We start from the raw sequence: 26,187 nt of genomic DNA on the forward strand, positions 1-26,187 counted from the left end.
GCTCCAATCAGCTAAAAGCAAACAACAGTCAGAATAAATGAGAACTGATATCCCACTGATAAAGTCACAAAAGCCATGAAAGGAGCTGGGATGGATGTGGGTTGCTAAGCAGCTTGCAGATGAACAACAGCTGTGGGCAGGCAGAAGCAGCTGAATGGCTCACTGTCGATAAGATTTTCATAGAAAGCGGGTGATAATGAAACTGGTGCTGTTTTGATGATTTTTAAAGGCATGAAAACTATGAAGTGTAATTTCTCTCAACAACTGGTCAGGAGTTTTAAGCAGGACTACAGCAGCTCGTGGCCTTGGCTGGTGTCCACGGTGGAAATGAGTTTGGGGATGTACAGGTCCTTAGAAAGGGGAAAACATATTTCATCCAGTGCAACAGAAAAAGGCAATAAATAAATAAAATGAATGAAAAGAATATCATAAGGGACAAAAGCAGAGAAGGGCTCAAAGTAGTGCTTAAGAGCAGCGACCGGCCTCCCGACGCCAGCTGGAGGGCTGAGGGTCTGTCTGAAGCTATGCCGAGCTCAGAAACTGCTTTTTAACAAGTGCCCTTTGGCAAGACACTAAGCCAATCTTTATACCACAGAGCTGCACAGCGTCCGGCAGCAGGACAGCCGCTGTGGAATTCACTCACCCACTGCTGTAAACAAGGAAGCAGAGCAGGAAGAACACTGGCCACAATCTCCATTTACTCCCACAGCTCACTCACCAGTTTTGTACCAGCCTGATTAGAACGATAAAAGGGGATGGTGATAATATTGATGATGATGATGATGTGACTTGGTTCAGAGTGTGATTTGGGCAGCAGTAAGAGTTAATAGCGCTCATAGTTTGGCTGCTGTGAGCTCCCTGTCTGCTCTTCGGTTTCAGTTACAGAACACTTTGAATGAGCTACAGGTGTCATGGCTGCCAGGTGTTTATCATTCAGTGGTTTAGGGAGAGCAGAGAAAGGAAGACGGGAGTAAACAGGGGAACTTTGAGTGAAACTTCTGTTGATATAGACAAAAACTCATAACCACATAATGAGCTGCTGCCCAGTGTTAACACGCCTGATACTGTGTTTGTAAATGGAGTCGATACTTTCTCTATGATTGCACATAAATCTGTAATGTCTCCATTCTGACCTTCAGAAAATCTCCTGCTGGCAAAAAAGCTGATGCTGTACTTCACTCTATGTTTCATTCATGGCACACAGCTCCACTGAAACCTTACAGTAGTGTGGGGAAAAGTGCCTTTCAGGATCCACTGCCATTCACAGCGAGATGATTATCACTAATTAAGCAGTTATAAAAAGGAGAAAAAGCAGTTCCACCTTAATTAATATGATCTGATGTGACTTTGCAAACTGACACTCTGAGAGCACAGAAAACTTTGAGTCTCGGATTTCATGTTTGACCTTTTCATTGATGTCCAGGGTGAAAATAATAATGTGTACTTTTCAGTTGACCCACAAAATCATATTCTTTGAAACTCACAAAGTGACATGAAAGAATATCAAACATGAATATTACTTAACTGATGCAATGTAAAATCTATTTGAAGAAAGAGTTATTTGTTATCCCAGTACTGCAGCGAGGGGTGAACAGTAATTAATCTGATAGATGCTATTAGTGCTGTTTAAGCAGTTTTACAAACATCAAACGGCAAAATAAACAAATAACAAACTAAAAAAAGAACTAAGAGTCAGTCTGACAGACTTTTCGAGCTGAAACCCAAAATCATTCCCTGAATAATCATAGCGTGTGTGTGTGTGCGTGTGTGTGTGTTCTTTAGGTGAGGTGTGGGGCAAACTGTGGTCGAGTTGATGCAGCTGTGGATTCAATTTAATGATTTCCTTAAGGAGGCTCCTGCTTTTGTGTATTCGTGCATGATTTTAAAGGCGTACCAAAACTGCTGCATTTACAGACTCATCAGTCTATAAGAAAATAAAGGAGGGGGGGAAGTGCTGTAATTGCCTTGAAAGGAAACTTTCCTCCAGAGGTCACACTCCCGCTGTCTATGCTGTTGCATAAGGCTCCTATAGATTTCAGTCCTATAATGTCTCCTCTGTAAGTCCAGCATAGCCCTGGTAGCATGCTATTGCTGCTTGAGCGCTGACTGGACCTTTAATGCTGGGGAAATAAAATTTAAAGTACATGAACATTAACAGAGTGTTGAGCTGTTTGGAGCACAGGCATAGGTGCACACACAGTTGTACACGTACAGGTGTACCAACAAAAAACAAATAAGAGATAAAAAACTTACAGACTGTAATATAGTTTATTCATATAGTTTTCAGTCTGATGCACAGATCGTAACAAATATTTGAGCATTGAGAAAGTGTGTGTGTGCGTGCATGCCACAATGAAGGGGTGTGGACGTTCACGGTTTAACAACTTAATGAAAGATGGAGCGGTCCAGCTAAAGTGTCAGATCTCTGCTTCATGCCCGTCTGCCTTTTTGTCTCTGATGCAGTAATGACACAGGCTGGGCTCTAACGTGGTGTCGAATCCAGCCTGTGTCTGCACATCCAGCCCAGTAGCTTAATCTCTGCAAACATCTCTGGCTGTCAAGAAGTGTTTTCTTTGTGTTAGGTGTGGTTGCTGAGTCTGCGGGCTTGCAGTCAGGACGTGAAATCACTGCAGTCTCATGTGTTTCACAAGGCTCTGTCCTTGTTTCAGGATTATTATTACTCTCTGTCGCTGCATGTTCAACTCTGACACCTTTGTTCATGACGTTACCTCCCAGAGTTCCACTCTGAACGTGAGTGTACAGGTGTGACAAACCTCAGTGTACCTGTTGCCACTGAGTGAGGGCTCGAAGGTCGAAGGCCACAATGAAAACAGCATTTACCGAAAAAAAAATAAATGGTGAAGTCACTTAAACTGTCAGTAACTCAATAAAGGAAATGTTCTGCTAACACAGAAACCATCAGCAGATGATCGGGTACAAATGTAACCTCTTCTTCACTAAGCACGCGTCACAGGTCAGGGGCCGGGCGCAGACATCAGAGTCTGTTTTACAAAAGTTACCAAACATGGTAAAAAAAAAAAAGCTCAACTCGCTGTTTTTGTGTGACTGATAAGCATTAAGAGGGTTATCATCATTCATAAAAGCCAAGCCTGTTGTTTTGGTGAAGAGGATCTCGGTCCCAGCTATGTCAGTCTTACTAAATTTTAGGATGTTTTTGTAGTAATAAATATTCCATGTTCATGTAGAGCTTCAGTGTATGAAGAAGCAGTAATGTTGTTAACAGTCTGCTGTGTGAGAACAGTGTGTTTAAATATAAATGTGGGTGCTGGGACATTCAGACACATAGTGCCTTGTGTTTGTATCATTTTCCATTTTCTGCAGAACTTCCATTATTGTAATTCTGCTCTTTCATCATCAGATTTGATGGTGTATGATGGTGCATGATGATGTATGTGTTACCTTCAGTTTTCACATATATCTGTTGTGTTAACTCCTTCAGTGCTATGTTACTTAGATCCAGTGATGTGTAATAATTTGTGTCTGTTGTTGTTGTTGTTTTTAACTCTCTTGAAAAATGAAGGGGATTTTTACTTTTGAGCTTTAGGGTGATGCGTAAACACTGTAAACCAGTGGTTCCCAAACTTTTTTTGTTGGGCCCCCCTTTGTTTTACATGATGGCGTGTAGAGCAGGGCGATATGGCCAAAAATATTTATCACGATATATATTTGAAAATTTGCGATAACGATATAACCGACGATATAATTGATGCGAGACAAAATACAACTCCACAACATTACTAGCGCAAAAAGACAACCTTCCATTTATTTTCACTTAAACAAGAAGCTGGTTTTTATGTACATTAAAGCTTTATAAAAATGTAACAGTGCAAATGCAAATTCCTTGCTGAAAGTTTAACCAAAAGGCATTTCCAGTAGAAATGGGCTGACATATCCTGAGCATAACCATGTATAATATCCACTGAAGTTAAAAAGAGGTGCTTTGCAACATTAAACTGCAGTGTGCAGTACGCATTTTTCGGACCATAAGGTGCACGGGATTATAAGGCACATTAAGTGAAACAAAGCAGTCAGATAAATCAAACTTTATTAAACTCATTCTTCTTGCTTCCTCCACTTCTGTACCATTGATTCATTAATGTTGAATTCTCTGGCAGCTGCTCTATTCCCATGTTGTTGCAGTATATTAATGACTAACCTCGTATTGTGGATGGTGATAGGTTTGTAGCTTGAACCTATTCGCTGGAACGTTAAGACAATATAATTACACTGCAAGCAAGACGCAAGTAGGCAAACTTCTTCATGGTACTCGTGCACGGGAGAGACTGGACAGAGCGCCGTCCCTTCGCTTGACCCCAGTAGCTCTCGTCCGTTCTCCCATACACTGTCCTTTTATTGAGGTTACATGAATATGCATAGGTTCATTAACATACGACGTCTACATACAAACAAAGAGTACCTTGCCTGTGTGTGTGTGTGTGTGTGTGTGTGTGTGTGTGTGTGTGTGTGTGTGTGTGTGTGTGTGTGTGTGTGTGTGTGTGGACTGCTGATCAAAGGGTCAAACATCCTTGGTCAGGAAGAGGGTAGCCTCCCCCTCACCCTAGATGGTTCATCCTAGATAACACGGTGAGGAAGTCCTGCAGTTCATCTAAACAAAGAGCACTTAGACTAGAACAGACGCAACTACGTTAATCCTACCATAAAACAATAAGACACGGTATGACCTCTCATGCTCCCAAAGTGCTGTCTAATACACACAAAGTTTGCAGACTATCAAGGATCAAAACCTCTACCAATCTACAACTAATTACAAAACTCTAAGCATATATAAGTAAATATTTCTAAGCATAAATGACAATCAACAATACAAATCTAACAGATGGATTATCTCAGTTGTTCTCCTGACTGAAGTTTGGTCCGTTTACAGCATCCTGCCATGCGATTGCATTTGTTTCTAACCATGAAGAACCTTCACGTTAACTTTTATAAGTGGAAAAGTGTTAGTGTTCGTCCTCCAGCTTCACTGTTTATGTTATGCTAACATAGCTGTGTCGCTAGCGATCACGTAGCACATCATTATATACCAGCTAGCCCAACTTCAGTAACCCTACAAACGTCACTGCTGTTTAGTTTCCTGTCTTCATTTATGTTGGAAGTGATAGCAGAGCTGTACGTTTGATTTTTTTTCAGAAATCTCTCAGTCAGAACATGCAATATCATGCTTAGGTAACTAGCGAAACTAGCGAGCTAACTTCCGCTAGCTTCCTGCTAACTTCTAACTCTGTTAAATGTAATAACTTTTGTTTTCATGGATGCCTGGAAGTTAAACTTTATAGTTACACCTGGTAAAGCAGCAATGCTGATCGTTTTATTAAAGATGAAAGAATTTAGACAGTTTTTAACTCTTAAGTGATGCTGCAGTGTTGTTTGACCTGAAGTATAAGGAGTTTAGGACCCAGATTACTCCCAGATTTAAGAGCATCTTAGTCCGACAAATACGACAATAACAACGGCCGCTTGCATGTTCTGCAAAAAAATGTGCTTTGTTGTGTATCTGACGGACAAACACCAAACCAGTTCCACATCACGGAAGTTGCACCATTTTTACAAACCAATTCTGGTTCATCTGTTTCACTCAACAATCGGCCATGTGCGTATGAAAACAAAGGCACCGCGCATGCGCGTTTTACTCCCATTCTATCGCGATATTTCATTTTCCTATCATTGCCTAACATTATACCGGTATTACCGTGAACGGTATAATATGGCCCAGCCCTAATGGCGTGTGCCTTTTTTCACGTCAGGCTGTGCGCCACGTTATTGTTTACATGAGATGAATTGCAGAATAGCAGATAGAGACGAAATACTGTTACTGTTAATCTGACTGTCTTCAGGTTTTACACGCAGTTACTGTCCCTCCATTTACAAAGGCAGAGGCCTCACGGTGTGATTATTTTACGTGTAGTTTTCCCCCTGTATAATAATATTCAACATTGCTATCAACAAATTTTTTTTTTTTAAAAATGCCTTTCTGTGCAAAATGGGTTTAAAAACATAAACAGCTGTGGGATACTGTTTGTCCGTGATTTGAACCGAGGGAACAAATCGTGGCAGGATCAGCCTGATATTATTTGTATCCCACTGTAACTTTACTGTATAAAGAGCTAACATCTCCAAAATGTCAGGAGTAGTTAGTCATTACAACAAGTGTTTGTGAACTAAAAATCAAGAATGTGGGATACTGTTTGTCCGTGATTTGAAGAGCCCAGCGCTGCTCCTGACGTAGGGAAGACCAATTCTACAGCGGAGACCTACCTTGGCACTTGTGTAGGTGAAACCAAAGGAAAGATATGCTTCACCATATTTTCTAGTCTTTGGCTTAGAATGAAGTTGGTTTGGAAACATATTCAGCCATGCTTCATCTCCTGCTTTGTGTTTCTGTGGGCGCCCCGTGCTAGCAGTGTCCAAGCATTTTGTTTTTTTTTCTTTTCATACCGCGCCCCCCTGCCATGGCCCTGCGCCCCCCCTAGGGGGTGGGCCCCACACTTTGGGAAGGTCTGCTGTAAACTGTGTTTCCATATTGAATAAATGATGCTTAACGGGTCGATAACAGAAAATAAACTGGTGTAATGTAATCAGAGGAGTCAGTGGCTGGTGTAACGTCCCCAGTCCTGTGATGTGTTTAAAAGTGCAACAGAATACCAACAAACAAGGGCGATCAGTCACCTGCAGTCCTGCAGTCGCTCCATCAAATGCTCACACATGCCCCGCTGCACACTCCATCTGAAACCAATTTCTGATGTAATATCTGTGGGATTTACACACCTCCTTTCTGTTCACTTTAATGAGATTCTCATGAATTCTAATCATTTTCCCCAAACTCATTTTTGGATTCCACCTGATGTGCTTTTGATGAAGAACCCTTTTTCACTGTGTGATTGAAACCAAGTGAGGCCAAAAGCTTTAAGCTTCTCTGTTCACCTCCTGCATCCTGATGTGTGGTAAAAAATGTCCTTTTTCACTTTTAGACACAGAAACTTGAACCGAGTCTGAGGGTAAGCAGCATGATGAGCACCAAAGGCACTGGTTGTAAATGATCCAGGCTGATGTGAGCTACAAAGACTTTTCTTATTTCACGATCCGTCACTTACACTTCTATCCCTGTGTTTCCATTTTACCCTGTGTGGACAGATATGTAGTTATTAGAGATTAGGGCGCAGTGACGGGATGGAAAGTGGTGAAATCAGGTGGGTGGATCTGATCCCGGCCACACTGCTCTCACGTTTCTTCGGCTGAGAAACCGCGTGCCAGTGAAAACAGAAATTCCTTCATGATCCACTGAAACTCTGAGATATGGAAGTGATACACAAGTGTGAAAGCAAAATGAGTTTCCATAAACAATGTTCCAGTAGTTTTTATTGGAGCTGCTGTCCATTGAAGAAATCTTCCTGTTTCACAGTTAATGACCCCCCCCCCCCCCTCTCTCTCTCTCCCTCTGGTAGACGAGTTTGGTGCTGAAGGCTTCTCCGGCCTGGGCCTCTCCCACGGGGGTTCTTTTAGAGGTGGTCCTCCTTCACAGGCCTCCGAAGACCAGGACCACAGTTCGGTTCCAGGCCCCGCCCCTGGCATAGGTTTTGCTTCCGGTCCAGGATCAGCCCCATCGGGTCCTCCGACCACAAACTACAACAACATCCACATCCCACCAGGAGCCCACGCTCCGGCCAACACGCCGGCCGAGCTGCCGCCGCCTACAGGTACGACAGAGGTTGGCTGTGTGTACAAACAGCGTGGCCACATGTCAACACGCTGGTCACTCGGTTTAGTCTATAGCAAGCTGAGTGTACGTGCTGAGCTCTCCATGTTTGACACATGTGTCCTTGTCGAGCAAAACATTTCACTTCCCATTGTCCATCAGCCTCAGCTCCACACAGACAGTTCTGCTGTCTTTCGAAAATCTCACAGTGGTTTTATGTCATTGTCACACGGCAGCATTTAGCTCAGAGGACCAATCAGATCTGTCCGTGTTTGGAAATCTGTGTGCAAACACATGAAAACAGCTTTCAGCTCTGTTTCGAGACTAGGTCACCACCGTAGTGAGCCAAACTCCGAGCGTCGATCGCACCTCGTATCAGCCTGCCGCCGTGCCTGCCACACCTCTCTGAGGTCACTACGTTACGATGCAAACAGTTTAAAACGCCAGTATTAAATCCTGCTTCCTCTGAGCACACTGGGCCCGCCGTGCCTCTGAACATCGAGGTTTAACATGAAATAATAGCAGCAATTTAAAATTCTGTAGCTTTAAAACAGAGTAAATAATATTGTGCTGTACAATATTTCTAAGAAAGAGTCATTTACAGCAGCTGACTTTCAGAGTCTGAGAGACTGTAATTTGTCGAATATGGGACTTGTGTTGTGCAGCACATGGAGCACTTTATTTAAAGAGACTGTCGCTGCAGCAGACACACACACACACACACACACACACACACACACACACACACACACACACACACACACACACACACACACACACACACACACACACACAGTGCTGTTTAGATGTTAGTGGTCTAGCTTCATCATATGCTCAGTGAGGGTCCAGGTCTGTCCAATCACTGAAACGTGGATGATTAATTATAGACAAAAAACGTTGTGTTATATAAATGAATTACGATAATGATGCCATGATCACCTGACTGCTGTTTCCAGCGTGCTGTTGTTCTGCCATCATTAAAGGTCTAAACTAGAAGAGCTGCCTCTCTTGTCACCCGCCCTGTAATCCTGCTAATTTCCCCTGATAACACCAAGTATGTGACGGCCTCGCAATTTACCGGCGACGCTTTCAGTGACACTCCTCCCCGAGAGACGCATGTACACATGTTTGCTGGCGCAGATGTTTGCAGATGTTCTCTGGAGGATATAAAGAAGATAAAATTTCTCCAAAGTGAGATGTAATTGTTCCCTTATGGAAACAGCGTAAAGGCAAAATGTTGTATAAGAGCACTTGTCTAGGCACTGTTGCCACCTCATAGATCTGCGTGGAGGATTGGGTGTTTAGTTTTTTGCTTCCTGCGCAGAGTGATGGGGCACAATAGAAAAATAAACATTCACGCAGAAACCTCGAGTAATTCAAGGTGATTATAGATTACACAAGCTTCTGCAGAAAGAGCTGCACACACCGTCCAAACACACTTTCCCCAAACACAAACACACACACACACAATCGGTCCACCGTCACCGCTGCACAAAGAGGAGCGGCAGAGGTGGACCTGCTCCTGCTGACAGACAAGGAGAGACTGAACCCTGCTGATAACAAAGCTTTTGCTCAGACCCATGTGATAGGCTGTAGCCCGGGTGTGTGGGAAAGAGTTTGGGGCTCTCCTCACATGCTTGGCTGAGTGCAAAGTTTAGTTCTGTCTCACTGATGAAGAACGCTCAGGGGGACTTTTCAGAGGACAGCTCTGAAATCTGACAGGTTTACAGAGCAGCTTCGTTCCAAGGTAACCACCTGATCGCAGTGACGCAGCGTGTTGTTGGTGACGTTTCGTTCATTTCCACTAGGAGAGCATCCAAAGTGAAGCATCTGTTGGCAGCTTGGTCGTTTTCAGACGCTTGATTGTGTTGTTTCTTGTCTGGATTTCTGCTAGCTGTCACTAAATATTCATATCTGTGCAGTCAGAGCTGAGATTGAGGCTTCAGAGATGTACAGACTGAAAAATAGGACGGCATCCAATAATCTAATGGGGGTATGTTGGGGCTGAAATACTGTGGCCTGCTGGGTAAAGGTCAGGAAGATGATGGATGTTGACCTGTCCATCTCTGGCACTCTAACGCAGGTGTTAGATATATCCATCCATTCGCTTCCGCTTATCCTTTTCAGGGTCGCGGGGGGCGCTGGAGCCTATCCCAGCTGTCATAGGGCGAAAGGCGGGGTACACCCTGGACAGGTCGCCAGTCTGTCGCAGGGCTAACACATAGGGACAGACAACCATTCACACTCACATTCACTCGCACATTCACACCTAGTGGCAATTTGGATTATCCAATTAACCTATCCCCCCACCGTGCTGCTGATTATTGATAACTGGCATAGTTATTAGAAATATAGTTTTGGCCATTCGTTACTGAGTATTTCCTTGAATATTTACCACAATCATAATTTGAAGTGTTTTTGTTGACCAGCAGAAGCTGTTAAACCTGTGCCTATGCCCCGATCAGTGCCCACTGTTGACCCCACACTGCTCAGCGCCCAGCAGCAGGGTAAGAAAACACACACTTACAGATGACTGCAGACACGATACACAACTGCTTTTCCTTCCAACTCCCTATAAACACAAAGTTCAGACTGCAGGCGGTTCACCTGAGTCAGAGGCTCTCTGGTGTCTGCAGGTAATCCTGCTTTCACATTGAACTGGTTTAAAAACTGCTTCGTAAAAGACGTCTCACTGGTTTAAGGCCAACAACCATTCCTGCTGCTCTCTACGCTCATCTGGATACCGAATGTTCCTATAGTGAAAATGCAAAAATGTGAAGTTGGAATAAATTCCTGAGACTGTTTCCAAACTTTGACTGCCTCTAAATCCAGTTTGAGACCCCGGTGGCCTCCGTTTAGCGCTCTCTACCAGACATATTGTATTAATATAAGGATGAAAAAAAGTTTCTGCATATGGTCTCTGTCTGTCGCTCCACCGCACTCCACTGGAATCATATTTCTGTGCACAGCTGACAAATTAAATTAAAAAAATCAAAGGTAAAGTGTGTTAGTGTGAGCTGAACTCTTCTGGATGAGCACCGTTCACCTGTAACTTTCCTTCATTTGCTGTTTCGATGATGTTGGAGAGTAAGGCCTGACACATCATTCAAAAATGTCCCAAAGAATTTATTCAGAATAGTAAAAGCTTTGTTTTCCTCCTCTGTTCTGTGCACACATACAAAGTATAATTTATACTATTATAGTTATTTAATTTAATACATAGAAATTTAGAACTTCATGTGTTTCATTTTCCTTTGTCCTCGCCGCTGCAAACAGACAGGACGTTTTTGCTGCTGAGTCTTAAACTGAATCTGTTGGATTTTTCTTTGCCTATTAAACTTTTTATAAACGCATGTGTAAAACTTGTTGATGGAAAGACGCCTCGAGTATAAACCAAGGAAGATGCGAACATGGCGAGCCAGAGAGTGAGTGGGAAGCTAACGGTATGTGGTTAATGAGTAGCACAAGAGGACTCGCATTAAGGAGCTTAATGGACTTTAATGATAGGAACTGAATTCAGACGCCGTCGACATGAATATGTTACACAGAGCGAATTATAAAGAGCAACATCTAACAAGATTCCCAGAGATTCACTCACAGCCTTGGAGTGTAATGAGTCGGAGCGTTTCATTAACCCCGCCGAGTACTTTGGTGATGAATCAGGACTTTGATGGCAGAGCCATTCATATTTATTTCTCAATTAAAAAGAGGACAGCAGCTAATCTGCCACACTGAGCCTGATGAAATGATGGAAGGATCGTTTTCCAGTTTCCATTACCAGGCTGAGAAACGGCGCTTTCCTCTTTCTCCTCCTGAGCACCAGGAGACATAAGATAACCAGTGAAAGTGGCACTCGAGGAGATGGTGGCCTCTGTCTGATTGGACCTCGCGCCGTTCGTCCGTCCGTCTGCCATCTAACACATCATTACGACCTCAGCACCGCCGCTTCGCCGCTGTCTAGACTGTCATTAGCTGCTGGCGGTCAGCCGCAGAATGAGAGGGAGAGGGGGAGCGTGGTTGGAGGGCAGGATGAGCATCATTCCCGTAATTCACACTTTGCTGCTGTTTTTAAACGCGTGGTTTCAAATTGTTTTAGAGAAGCTGCTCAGCGGCTGGCAGAGCACAAGCAGGTTGAGCTGAGCAGCTTCAGTGTTTCCATTCACCTGCTATTATGGCACGAACAGAAGAACCACAAAGTTAAAAAAAAACTGCTTCACAAAGGCTCTCAGTAAAGAAAAACCTGTGACAACAACTGAGAACAGCCGAAAAATAGGCTTTACATACGACAATGGCTCACGTGGGACGTGTTTAATGTTTGTATCTAATGTATTTATGCATTCAGAAGGGACACAGCGGCCTTCTGCTTTACTCTGTTCATGATAGTTACAGTGCAAACACAGCGTGATTATAGAAAAGTGTTTAATATATGCTTGTGTAATGTGTAACACATCACTGTGTTTATGAGCTGCAGATTAACCAGCTTTATTGTGACATCAATACATAAAGAAATTTAATTGAGACCATGAAGACCACTGACTCAACATAAACGATGGGCATAGCTACCAGCAAGGATAAATGAAGCAGGTGCACAGGCTTAAACCTGCCCACCTTTATACAGTCAGTGATTACGTGTCATTCATGCAGCAAGCAAAAAGTAAAATGTTTGCAGAGGAATTGTACGCTGCTGCAGTGTGCACAGTGCAGCCATAGAGCATATTATACCATATAACCTTAAAGACTGAGCAGGTTGCTTAGTCAGCCAGTCATGCATAAACTAGCATCACGCAGTTCCTCAGATAAAAATATTCAGTCGGCCGGCTCAGCAGCAACTTTATGACAAATCACTGAATCATTCAAACTTCAGTTTTCTGTCAAGGTGAGTTCAGATGTTCTGAATAAACCGTGTGACTCGGGCAGTTAAACTTTTGTCCAATCGCTGTTATAATTAAAATGAAAAAGCCTTTTTGATGCAGCGCATTAAGCCTCAGTCCAGGCAGATAATGAAGAAAAATGGAGCTCGTAGCGCTCCGTTAAAACTCGTCAAAGACTCTGAAATGAAGATGCGGTGAAGAAGCAGGTGTTTCTTTCCGGCAGCCCTGAGCGTCTCCCCTGCAGCCGGGTCAAACTTTTTAATTCAGTCAGTCTCCTCTTTTTTTTTCTTTGAGTTTACGTGTGATGTAACAGAGTACCATTAATCTTTAACCCTTAAACAAACTGTCACTCATTTATTTGACCACTGGCATGATTTTGTACGAGAGTTTTACTGCAGCGTTGAAATGCCATTAAGATATCAGAGCTGTATAGTTATCAGCTAGATTTTTTTATGTTCCACTGACTTACTCTGGGCCTCTGTAAATGCACCAGCGTTAGATTTTACAGCACGCAGTCGTTCCCAATGAGCACAGGGACTAATACATCCATATACATCCCCATTCATGCCAGTTTCCATAGCAGTAATCTCCCGTGTGTGATTTATGGCTCCTGGTTGGTGTCTGTTTGCGTGGCTCTTTGGCTGGGCAGGGCGATTGTGAGAATTTACCATTGTGCACAGGTAGCAGCATGAGAAGCACAAAGAATATCTGCACTGGTTTTCAGTTTTCATTGATTTAACCCTCTGGACGAGACTCTGGGAGAGCAGAGTGCTGCAAATGTAAATAAATAATATGAATTCACAACACCCCAAAGATGTGTCACTGTAACAGAAAACAAAACCAGTGAAGGAACAAAGAAACATAATAAGATCTAGAAACGGCGTCAGTCAGTAACAGGAACGTTTCAGCTGGGGTCCTTCCTGGCTCACCTTCTGAAAACTAATTGATTTCTCATTATGAAAGCTGTCAGCTCGTTTCATTTACTCTTTTTATTTCAAGCAATCCTGCAGTTAATGACTCCTGAGATCATTTCTTATTTCGACCACCTCTCCAAACACCCCTCTTCAAATGTCTCCCTCCACGTTAAGCGCTGTGGTCTCTGGTTTTTCCACGTTTCCCCCTCCTCTGCCTCTCAGGCTCTTCTAGTTGTGGAGTATATGCAGTCAGCATATTTTCCCAGTCTTTTCCCAGCTCAGAGAAATCAGCCAGGGGATTAGAAGCTTATGGTGAAACATTATTCAATCATTTCTTTCCCGTTCTTCTCCCGGACACTTTTAAGAGCAGAGGAGCGTGTTTTACGAGAGCCGCAGAGCCAAGAGAGATATTATCTGTTGATCTGTTCTTTCAGCCTGCCCTGCTTGTCAGAGACTCTCAGAGGTCCTTTATGGAGGCGCCCACCATGTTAATGTTAAAGTAGAAAACTAATTTGGTGTTATTATTGTTTCATATGCTACACATTAACTGTGCAGAAGAAGCATTAGCTGGATGGATCTGTAGATTTATTCCCTCTGTTTAATGGAAGAAAAGTCTTGCTGCGGTCTGTATGCCCAAAAATACACAAGTGACCTCAGCGTTTAACTTTCTCATGTTTAAGGAAACTATCTACACGCAGGCATTTTTGGAGGCCACCTTCAGGACAACTGCTGAGGACAGTTTCCATCTTAGTTTTCATCTTTTATGTGACAGGAAGAGGGTGGATGCATTTAATGCAGTTCAGTTCAGTTTTATTTAGATAGGTGCTTGATATTGTAAGGTGAAGACCCTACAATACAATCACATGACCCATACGAGCCAAGTGCTGTGGCAACAGTGGGAAGGAAAAGCTGCAGAGATTTGCATTGTGGGTAGTGGATATTCAAGACTTTGTGTTCAGACAGGCGCTCAATGCAGATGATGTGCATCATTTTCCACTTGTGAAGAAACTCGAAGGGAGTGAACTACAGACAGAAACCGTTTTTATTAAGAGTGGAATTGAGTGGAATCTCCAAGTGAAATCTGCTCATTCACCATGTTTTATGGTTTGTTAAATTGATTTTTTTTTCTTTGTCCATAAGAGACAGTTATCGCCCTTAGACTGTGCAGATGGTTGGATGTTTTATCACTGCTTTTCTGTGAGACTGTTTTATGAGTACAAAGTAGATCCAGTGACAGCTGCTCACTGTCACGTCTGAGGATTGTTCAGAGAAACCTGGTTTCTGGAAACACCCTGTAAATGGAGGTTCACTATGTCCGAACTGTCTAACAGAAATATGTAGCGCATCTTAGATCATCTTTGGATTTGTTACCATGGTATGGTAATGACTTGAGCCTCGTGCCCAACTCGGCAAGTATGGACACGTTCGTGGTCTGTTTGCAGAGCAAAGCGTAGAGCGAGGAGAGCGCAGCAGAGGCCTGGTTTACATTAAAGAGTGTCCTCTGAGGAGGGAAGGATTGACTGAGGGAGTGAAACATCCTGAACAAGTAGAGTGATGAAAGAGGGAAAAATGGAATGATCGGGTAAAGGCTAGAAGAGAGATGATGGGACTCCAAAGGAGCCAATCGACCACCCATAGATGCAAAGAGAGGAGGGAACAGTTTCAAACAAGAAAGCAAATCAACAAGGGAGCAAAGACTCTACATAAATGTCAGGGACTCTAGGAATGGATTCTTTCAAGATTTTATTTGTATTATTGTGTTGAAATTTCTTGCTTTTTTTAATGTCTACCGATTTTGCAAAAATAAATGAATTGTGACTGGATAGACAGTAAAATCAAGGATAGACAGGTAAGAAGCAAAAGATCATGAACGAGAAGAAAGTTAGAATATAGTTAAAACTGGATGAATCTGATGGCTGGAGGCAGTTTGTACAGTATGTGTTAATTGGACTGGTCACTGATCTGTTATGACCTGTAACCTGTCCTCATAGAGCTGAAATGGTACGTCCAAAGAGTCAAATCTTTATGCCTCTGCAGTTGTTTCCATCTTTCCCTGCTTCGTGCTGACACAGTGACCCCATACTTCATAAAAACAAGTTTGTTTTTTTTAAGTTAATAACTTGAACTCCACCCATCTCACAACTGGAGCAGCGACTGTGAGCCATTTTCAGTCTGAAACCTCACAGAAACTTTCAGTCTGATATCAGCTGCTCACCCTACATTTGTGTGGTCAGGTTTCTTAACAATACAACATCAACCTAATTTTCCAGAGCAGCAGCACAGCTCCAACAGCAGTGCTAAAGGACCAAAGTTTCTGCTGGTAACCGGTAAGCAGGGACAGACGGTGGAACATATCCGTGTCCATGACCAAGCTCCAAAATCGTCAGAGAGGTAGAAACCAAACAACCGTTACTCCTAGCTGGAACGTTCAAAACATGCGCTTAAACATTGGGGAGGAAGCATCAGAGGGGCAAGTAGAAGAGGGCAATAAAGGTAAGGGAAAGAGAAACATGCTCTGAGCTCATGATCCAGTTTCCTGGAGGCAGGGTCTTTACAAGGTTGGGTTTTTTCTTTTCCCCTATAGAATACTCTGGAGTCCTGTATGTGAAGGAGGGTCTATGTATCCTATAGTGTTACACCCACATTAAGAGCTGTGTTTTCTTCAGGCTGAGCTGTGAGCCCCTAGAGACTCTGATGGGTGGAGGGCCAAGAGTGGAATATGCTGCAAATAAAACCCCAGCTTGCCTTTTTTCACTGTTCTTGTTGGTTAGAGAACATTTTTGAATTTTAGAAGAAAAAACAAACATCTTTTTGTCACTGCAGGCTTGACCTTATAGATTCAGTAACACCTACAAATGAAACCAAAGAATAAGCTGTGAAAATATTTTTAGATCTAAAAAATCATTGTTAGAAAGTCGATCACAACTGTTTACTTAACCCACGACGTGTGTGTGTATAGGTTAACAGTTATCTTGGAAGCTCAATCAATCTCTGCTGGGTTCCTCAGGGATCTGTCATCAGGCCACTGCTTTTTATACTGTACATCAATGACATGGCTGCAATGTCAAAGTCATTGAAGGTCATATTGTTTGCCGATGTCACACACCAGTGTGCCAGGGAAATAACGTGGAACAACCTCTGAATGAAGTAGAAAATTATCTGAAGATGTTCTTTGACTGTTTAAAAATTAATTAATTAATTAAAACAAAACACAGAATGTCATAAAATTTCACAATATTTGGAAATCTTAAAAATTCCACCACTGTGAAACGGAGTATAAATATTAAAATTAGTAAAACCCATCTGAAATAAGAATTTACAAATGATCCTGGATACTCAATATTACTCATATCTCAGGAAAAATATAAGAAAGCCAACCTTTATGAAGTTTCAGCTATAAAGACTATAAATAAAACCGTGAACCATTAAATTTACTTTTTATTAGATTAACTGACTTTGAGAGGAATGCTCGTGTTCAACTTTAATATGGGAAATGTTAATCTCTCCGATCGAGCCGTCTCAGTGTGAGAGTAACTCAGCTTGAAATCTTTCTTTAACTTCTTTATTTTTTGACGAAAAGCAGTCGGTCTCGATAAGTTTTGAGCTTCTACCTCCTGCTGTTTGGTAGTTTGTACACAGGGTGTAAAACTTTAGATTAAATGGCTCAGGAGTGTCGGGATCTTCACTTTTACACTTCTTTTGTTCGTGTTTTCTTTAATTGCTACGCAGAATAAAACTAAACTGAGCTGGGTCAAAACCGGTCAACATCACATCATTTTTAATATTTTAGGTAAAACGACAAAGAGGGGAGGACGGGAGAAGATGATAAGAAAAACCTGATTCTTTAATTGTTGAGATTTAAAACAAAAGATCGTGGACAAGTTTAGAGCAAGAGGCTGAGCGACATGATGATCTCACAAGGAGCGGTTTATCTCCGAGGATCATGAACTTGTTACAGCCTCACATCTCTTTATTAAACAACACACAGACGCTGTGTCTCCTCCCTGACGCCTCCCCTCATCGGGCCGATTACTGATGAGTCTTTATTTAAATACATTCTGATCGCAGAGATGAATTACCCACAATCCCCTTGACACTGACAGACAGTGATGGGCTGACGCGGATCACAGCGGGACTTCGAGTGTTTTAAAGGCAATTTAAGTCAGAAATAAACTCCGAGCAGAGCAGAAGACTCATGCTGTGCTTCGTTTCTCCAATGCTCACAATCAAACACACTTTTTTTGTGCAGCAGGTCAGAACAAAACGGACGACAACTGAAACTTACAGGAAATTGGTAAAATGGGATGACAGCGGCTTGATTATAACCCCCAGAAAATTTTTTTTTTCTTATCATTGAAACTTTATTCAAAGCAGCAGTTGAACAAAACTGAGTGGAGCTGCTGGAAACTTTAGAAAAATTCCAGCTATTCCTGAATTCATCCATTCATCCATCGTAGGCCCAGCTGTAGCTCAGGAGGTGACCCTTCCTGCTGCAGTCTGCATGTTTCTGTGGCTTAGATATTGATCGCTGAGACAGGAAGTGCAGAGACGTGCTCGTATGAGTAAATGAGGCGTTCGGTATAAACAGCTGTGACTGCAGGGGTAGAAGAGAAGAACCGTTCATTTACCATGTTATCCATCCATCCATCCTGTGTCTCACACAGTGGCAGTAACACAAGTATTGTTATATGAGAAGAAATTTGTAAAATGAATCTGTAACCTTTAACTTTCAGGGTTTTTTGTTGTATAGCATCAGAAGTAATAACCAAATACTTCAAGTCACTGTAACACTTGTGGGACATTTTTTCCATGTTACAGATAAAGTTTCATGTTGGGTGTGATCATAGAGTTGATGTTATCTACATTAAAGGGATCCTTTGCTGTTTTCCTTTCTTTTGTCTCCTTTCCTAAAGCCACCTGTAGCTAAGGAAACTCAACAGTTGCTTGTGCAGATCTGTCTGTCTGCCGTTTGATGGAATGTGCCATGGTTGGCATCAATCCTCCCCTTTGTGTTTCTCAGTAAATCAGTCTTCAAGCGCGATCGGCCCTCAGAGCTGCTCTGATTGCTTTGTAGTTGTTGTACATTATATCTGATCTCACTAGTTTCCTTCTCTCTGCCCCCCTCCATCCTTTATCCTCCTGTCATTCCGCTCTCCCTCCCTCCAGGCGGCATCCAACTCTCCCCGGAAGACTTCACCAAAGCCCAGAAATACTGCAAGTACGCCGGCAGCGCCCTGCAGTACGAGGACGTGGGCACGGCCATCCAGAACCTCCAGAAAGCCCTGAAACTCCTCACCACCGGCAAAGAATGAGGCCCTTGTCCTCCTGCCGGCCCACTCCTCCATCCCTTCTTTTCTCCCCCCCCCCCCCCCCCCTTTCACTCCAGCAGCGCCACTCTATCCGTCACTGATCCGGCCCAACAGCGAGCTGAGGATGCAGCTCACTCTCTCACACACACACACACACACACACACACACACACACACACACACACACACTGAAGAGGGCCGTTGAGCTCGCCATCAGACGAGGACACAATGGAAATCAGCGTTCAACAATAGCTGCCTGTGTGTGGCTGCGAGTCGCACTGATTGACAGGACAACAGTCCGACGGCAGAACACGGCGACTCTGACGACTGACGCACATCACAGCTTCATCATTGGTCTGAGAAGACAGCAGAAGGTCCTCGGGCTGCCATTTAACATCACGGAGCTCGCCGCGTACGCATCGGTAAACCGTTACCATGGAAAGCAAATCTCTGAAACATCACTTTTTACAAAAAGTACAAAAAGTACAAAATAAGTCTGAAATCATTCTGTTCAAACTTTAAAGAGAAATAAACAAGAAAATGAAAATGTTCTGCTTTCCTGACACTAAACTGTGTCACAGGCAGAACGACGATTTAGGAACTCGCAGATCGACACAACAAAAACAGCGGAAATATTTGGTTTGAGTGCAGCAGGCTCTGTTTGTGTTCTGTGTATATGGTGAGAAAAAAAATGTTCAACTCGAAGCTCGAAGTAACTTTAAGGTCACAACATTCAACCTTTTTTCTGCTGACACAGCATTAATGACAAATCACAACTGTAAGAGTTTCAGGGGCCAAACTAAATTAATTGGCGGCTAGATTTAAGTAATTGGGGGGTTTTTTTGTTGCCATTTTTCCTGCAAAATTACCCAAAATCTTCAGAGATTTCACGAGTGAGTCCATGTCACGTCTTTTCTAACTGCGACGGAGGGCGCTGAGTGATCTCGGACTCGATCAGCTCATCTTCTAAGTGCAGCTTCGAACTTCACACAAGTATATAAAAAAAACAACCTAAATGTCAATCTTCCCATCACACAATAAAACTAATAAGAGTATTCCTCAGAATGCCAAGAGTGTGAGATGACACGCGACAGACGCTGAACGAGCTATGCTCGTTTTCAGACGGCCTTCAGCTCCCTGCTTCAGGTTCTCTTCTTCTACGATATCAGAAAGGAAAAAGTGTCTGTGTCTGAATCACTGCTGTCGGGATGTCTGCGACTGCTCGCTGTGATTGTTTTGGCTGTTGGCGTTTTGCTCTTCTGTAACAGAAAACTGTCTCATTTGTGTCACTGTCAAACGGACGCTGTCCTGATATTCAGTGATGCAGAATAAATGGAGGCGGCGAGGCCTTGGGGCAGCGTGGCTGTCGGCCTTCTGACTCGTCGTGTGGCCGAGGAGGCGGAGGATTATCTCCTGAAAGCTTGTTTCATGTTGACATATCACTGTGTGTGTGCTGGTGGAGATGGGGGGTGGCAGTTGTTGTTTCAGCTTTAGTTCTTTTCTCTTTATTTAATGTTAATCATTCTTGGTTTGTTTGAAGGTTTTCAGAGTTGCACGAAGCTTCTGTCAGAATCAGTGATTTACAGCAATTTGAATAAAATGTTGGAAATGCGCAGCAGTGTTGATTCTTCCTGTTTGTGTTTTATTCATAACTGATGTCACTGTGTTGGAAATGAAAGCATGTGTAGCTCAAGCCCAACAGACGTGCAGCAGAATGAGCTCCATGTTAATGAAATCTGCATCTTTATAGTAGGACCAGATGGAGCCTGCTATTAGCTCAGCGCTGTAAAGATCCTCCAACACTGAAGGAAAACCCTCGAAGCCTGCAGACGGTGCTCTGTGGTCGTCTCTGAGCCGCCCCTCGGGGAGGACCCATTTCTTCAAAAGGAGGCAGCAGCTCTCGGCTTCTTCTACTATTAGTCTCATTTAGCTAACCATCACAAAGAGCAGCAACACAACTCAACAGCGTAGGTCTTTTAATCTGCTGCCGGTGACTGAATAACAACTCCAAACACCCGCTCCAAAGGGCTGCAGACCAACCACAGGTTCATGTCCGCTCACAGGTTCGAGGACACGTCTAAATATTGACCACAAATCTACAGCGAAGAAAATGAGGAATAATTCACGGCTCGGTAACAGCAGAGTAAAAATAAGACCACAACTTCCTGCAAGTAGGAAGATGATTGCTTTGATTTTTTTCATATTAGTAGCAACACTCTACTCATTTTCAATCCTGTGCTGATCAGACAGGTCTCCTGGTGGGACTGATGATGTCACTCTCAGCTCATTTATAGATGCAGGCAGATAGTAATGAAAATGATTCTGCATCGATGAGTCCAACTCGTCCTCAACACGTCTTCCTACAGGACTGGATTGTCGGAAGCGCTGCAGCTGGTTGGGTTCTGGTGATACTTTCATTTTTCCATTTTGCAGGTAAAAAAACGATGTCACTGTGTAGAGGACCTGTGATGTCTGCTGATTTGTCATGGTTAACTATTATTGTAGGCAGATTTCATAGAATTACCAATACTGACTCCATCTTGTTGCTACAGTGACACACCAAGACGACAAAAACTGAGTGGTTGGAGATCTTTAGCGGCTACAAGACTACGAGTTCGTCCGTGCTCAGGTAAAATGATTCAGGGCCTGTAGCAGTCAGCAGCCACTTTCTCAACTGTGACTGCAGCACTAAGGAAAGTATCTTCCTGTGATGATGCAGACACATTCAAGTTTGAGACGTCTGGGTTAAAGCGGTGCCCAACACAATTTAATTTGACATAGAGCATCTGTGGTAAAGCAGATCGTGTTGCAAAGCCACAACTGCTGAGAAGGGTTCGTCCTGAAGACTGAACCAGTGTTTGATTCTGGTCAGTCTCTCCTTTCTGAGAAATCCTCCTGAGGACTCGCTGAGGCTGTTATGGATGGGTTTCCTGTGTCATGTGGCCACACATTGTTTCACTTTGCTTCACAACGATGTTTTCTGCAGAGTCCAAAGGAACCAGCCGGGGACGGTCAGAGGTGAGGCGTCCCAGCTTATCGTCAAAACTTCAGCATGTCTACCTATACTAATCTCTGAGTTATGTCCAGCTTAACCTGTCACAGTTAAATGTTCATGTCTCCACAACCTTTTCACTGGAAATTAGAAGTGAAAACTTTTAGAGCCACAGAGTTGGCGCAGGGAGGATGCCTTGGTGGACAAATGGGAGAATACATCTTTAAGCCAGGGGTGAGGAACTCAAGGGCTGGTGTCCTTGATCCAACACAGCTGATTTAAATGGCTAAATTACCTCCTCAACGGTTGTCTCCATTCAGGGGTAGCATGCTTCGATGGCCGCATTTGTAGGCATTTACATCACAGCGATGCGACGAAGGCTGTCCAAATTTGAGGAGTCCTCCAAATGTGGCAACAAATGCATCTTTCATTTCCCCAGATTTGAAAGATGGGTCAGGTGTATCCTTTGTGGCCAGCCATATCCCAGGATTCATTGCGGGTCATACAGGAGAATTTTTCTCATAACAATTGCTGTCGAAGCGGGAGTTAATGCGGGAGAGGAATGCACTTTTCAATGTAAGTATAAGAAAGTCTGGTGGTACAAAAGTTACATTTTAGTAGCAGTTGTGTTGTTAGGCTTTGGCATTTGCTTATGGTTATTGTGTAATTAAAATAATCTTCGTAAAAATTGCGCGTAAACTAGCTTGTATGGTGGGTCCTGCAGTTTTTCATGTATTGCCACTTACATACAGCTAATTTTTATTTATTTTATTTATTTTATTTTTTCAAATTAACCTTTTGGTGATGAGTTTTAGGGAACAAAGACCAAATGGCTCAGTTTATTAAAATGAGAGGAGAAAATCATCACCTCTTCACTGGGGTGAAGAATTTGGCCACTGTGGCATTGGAGGTACATGAATAAATCAATTTACACATCATATTCATATGAGTACAGTTTTATTAACCCTCATGCTGTACAGAACCTGTGATGTCCAGATTTCACAGCTCTTGTGTTCTGCTGTGAAAACTTTTGGATTTACAGATTAACATAGTTGCCATGGTTTTTTCTCTTCTCTTATTTTTTGAGTGTGATCAGGGCAGTTCTGGAGAAGCTGGACCTGCAGGGGAAAGTCACCCCTTTGCAGGCCAGAAAGAAATGGGAAATCTTAAAGAAAAATACAAAGTATGTATGCGTGTTATCAAGAAGATAATTCTTAAGAACGCACATTAATAAATGTGCAATTACTAAGAGTCGTTGTGTTGTTTTTATTTGTCTACTGTCTTTTTTGATTTCCTCTGCCTTTAGGATTGCAAGTATCCAGGCGCAGGAGAGGGAGTCAGTGGGAAGCTCACTGTTGGTACTTGGCACTGGAGTGTCCTCATGAATGTGATAGGTGATAGGACAAAGGCTTTCCATTAGGCCTCCTGTCCTAATTTCAGCAGTGGGTGACCAAAACGAAAGTGATGAGGAAGTGAGTCAGCCACCCACAACAAGGAGAAAGAGGAAAAGACACAGGGATGATGAGCTGCTAGACCTCATCAGAAAGGACATGAGGCAGCAAAGAGAGGCTGAGGAGAGGAGAGCGCAAGAGAGCAGGGAAAGGATGGACAGACTGTTTTCAATTCTTGAAAGATTCGTTCCAAAATGAGTTATGCATGAAGAAATGTATTTATTTGAATATATTCGTTATGTTGTTATATGTGTTGCATTAGTTTAACTTTTGTGTTATCAATAATTTGATTAAAACAAACAGTAATTGTCACTGAACTCATTTTATTTGCAGGTATTTTTAACATGTATGAACATAACATGAAATTTCAAATGGATATGTATTTAATGAGAATAAAGTAAATAACAATAAAACAAGAACATTTATAATACATCAACAAAAATCAGGCCTGGGATCCTCCCAGTTAAAAAAAAAACAAACAAACAAAAAAAAAGTCCAGGACTGGGACACTCAGGTTAATCCTGCGGTACAAGGGTCTGGTAGGTAAAGGAAAGGGTGGAGAACAATTTCATTCAGGTGTGTTGACCCAGGGTGATATCTAAAACCTGCAGGACACTGACCCTTGAGGCCTGGAGTTCCCCACCCCTGCTTTAAGCAGACGCTGTTTTGATTTCTGTTTCAAACGGTCTGATTTACCCACAGCTGCTCCAGAACCTGAATCACCGGCTTCTTTATAACAGGAAGAGTTCCTCTATGTCAACATAAACCTGCCTTAGCCGCTTCCTCTAAGATTTATTAGAGAGGCCTCCTGTATGTTAGATCACTAAAGCTGGAGGACCGATTGTTTTACTTTACTTACTCCACGAATAAAGATTGTCACTGGAAGAGAAGAGTGAGTTTTGTTTTAGACGGGGAGACAGGGTGAGAGATGAAAGTACGCTTTAATCATCAGACATAAATGCACTTCTCTATCAAACTAATCATCATTCTGATAAAACACTGAGTCACTGAGTTTTTTCTTTAATGGTAAAAATTGAAGGTGAAGTTCCTCAAACCTGAAAAGTCTTAAATGCCGAGATCGTTATTGTTTCAGCATGTTGTTGATTATTATGAAGATTCGGAAAGAATCAGACCTGTGATCAGTGCATCCTCCTCATTCCTTGTTCATATGTCTTCATCTGCTTTTTTAAATCTCTCTGTATTGAAGCATTGCTGCTTCTATATTTGGAAGACAAACAGACTGAAGCCTGAAAGACTCGTTTTTAACTTTTCATGCCGATTCCAGTCACTGTACTTCTTGTTCTGTCCTCTGTCATAAAAGTGCTTTTATTCTTCTGGTGGATCTGCCAGGAACAAACTGTTTCCTTTTTATTAATATTATATAAGCCTGCTCCTTTTTCACTGTTTTTTCTCTCTGTCTCTTTGCTCTCAGAAAACTTTCTTACTTCATTAAACGGCAGCATGAGTTTGTGAGCCCGAAGCTGATGTTTTCATAAGAGGGCTCCACTTTGAAAGCTGTGAGTCGCTGTTGTAGATATTTGTCGACGTGAGACCTCCAGGACTGAAACGTAAAGCCAGTAGGGCCAGATGGGTGTGCTGCAGTTCCTCTAATGTCCACCTGAGGCGCCCTCCAGACTCCCAGCTTCATGGCAGAAATATCTGAGAACATTTTTTTTTTTAAACTCACCTGTTTTGATCCTGTTAAAGCTTTAAATTTGGGCCTGACAGGTGTTTGTGCCTTTTACACCTTCAGCTTCCGCCGACCTTTGGAACAAAGTCTAGTACCAACACAGGTAAAGTGTACGCTTGTGCAGCAGGAACTACAGCATGAAAACGTTTTACCAGAGCTAAAGACCACTGAGACTCAAACTGTGTGAAAAATCTGTGGTATGAACTCGAGTTCGGAGCACGTTTAAGAGAACATTTTAGAAAGAGTGGGCAGAGCAGATGGAGTTCTTTGACTCATGTGGGTCCAGTTTGGTTCAGTGAGGATGCAGCTGGGAGCAGGACAGGGCGGTTACCTGCTGCTGCGTCAGGCGTCATCATGTCTGTGCGCCGACTCCATCAGACGCGTTTCCTGGCCCTCAGGGATCTCCTCCCTCAGGAGTTTTTCCAGCAGAATGCAAATCCGTGCAGCTCCCGAACTTCTTATCAGGCAGGAAGTTCGTCTTGATTGACATTTAGAGGCAAATGAGATGCAGCGTGCAGCTCTTTGTTTCCACTCATCTGCACGCGCTCCTTGTCCTCCCTTGACCAAGAACATTCTGACCACTGAAGGGCGAGTAATCACAATGCATGCTGGTAATGAGCAGCATTTATCTGCAAGTCATTAACGAATAAGTGAAAATGCAGAAATGAACGCTGTGTCGTCTGCTTGCTCAGTTCGCCCTCTGTGATCTCATATGGACCCAAGAGCAAAAAAAAACAACTATGCGCCTGGCTGTTTGGAGCACAAACTCTAACCTCATCACTGAAACATTGGTTTAAAATGAGCGGTCAGCTCTGAAATTGATGCGTGGCTGGAAATGACATCAAGCAGAATTAAAATACTTTAAAAGTTGTCAGGAACAAAGAAATAGATGGAACTGAGCTAGCCAACACTGAGGGAACATCTACACACGCACAGCCCTGAAGCTCACAGGCAGGATGAGGCTCCTGTTACCATGGCACTGATGATCAGCTGAGTCTCAGAGGTCACCTGTTTGTGTAACAGACAGATTTTTTATTTTTATTTTCTCATGTTGTTGTCATGCGTGAACCACCTGTGGATGACGCGCGCGCGCAGTGTGTTTTTCACAATAAAAGCCTGATGGTCTCCTCTGTACTTTATTTTCCAGGATCTGCTCCAGCAGGTGAGACCTGCGGGTGGGGCCGTGCTCAGTGTGACAGCTGATTGTTCTGTTTGTTCTGTCAGACAG

The 26,187-nt window shown here is 43.0% G+C and overlaps 1 protein-coding gene across 3 annotated transcripts in view; it reads left to right on the forward strand.

Moving 5' to 3' along the window:
- vta1 (vesicle (multivesicular body) trafficking 1) overlaps positions 1-20,439 on the forward strand; it is a 63,289-nt gene extending 42,850 nt beyond the window's left edge. The window contains exons 6-8 of one of the 3 annotated variants that reach the window (XM_085382929.1): positions 7,482-7,733; positions 10,165-10,239; positions 18,684-20,439. In XM_085382929.1, coding sequence (XP_085239055.1) covers positions 7,482-7,733; positions 10,165-10,239; positions 18,684-18,829 — 473 coding nt within the window. In that variant the 3' untranslated portion in view covers positions 18,830-20,439. Of the gene's footprint in view, positions 1-7,481; positions 7,734-10,161; positions 10,240-18,683 lie in introns of all 3 variants that reach the window. The other 2 variants (XM_085382928.1, XM_085382930.1) reach the window with 2 other exon arrangements.
- The last annotated feature ends 5,748 nt before the right edge of the window (positions 20,440-26,187 follow it).

Source organism: Rhamphochromis longiceps, linkage group LG15, assembly GCF_057381845.1.
Source record: "Rhamphochromis longiceps isolate RC_006_pf linkage group LG15, R_longiceps_female_GT1.1, whole genome shotgun sequence".
NCBI classification, from domain to species: domain Eukaryota; kingdom Metazoa; phylum Chordata; class Actinopteri; order Cichliformes; family Cichlidae; genus Rhamphochromis; species Rhamphochromis longiceps.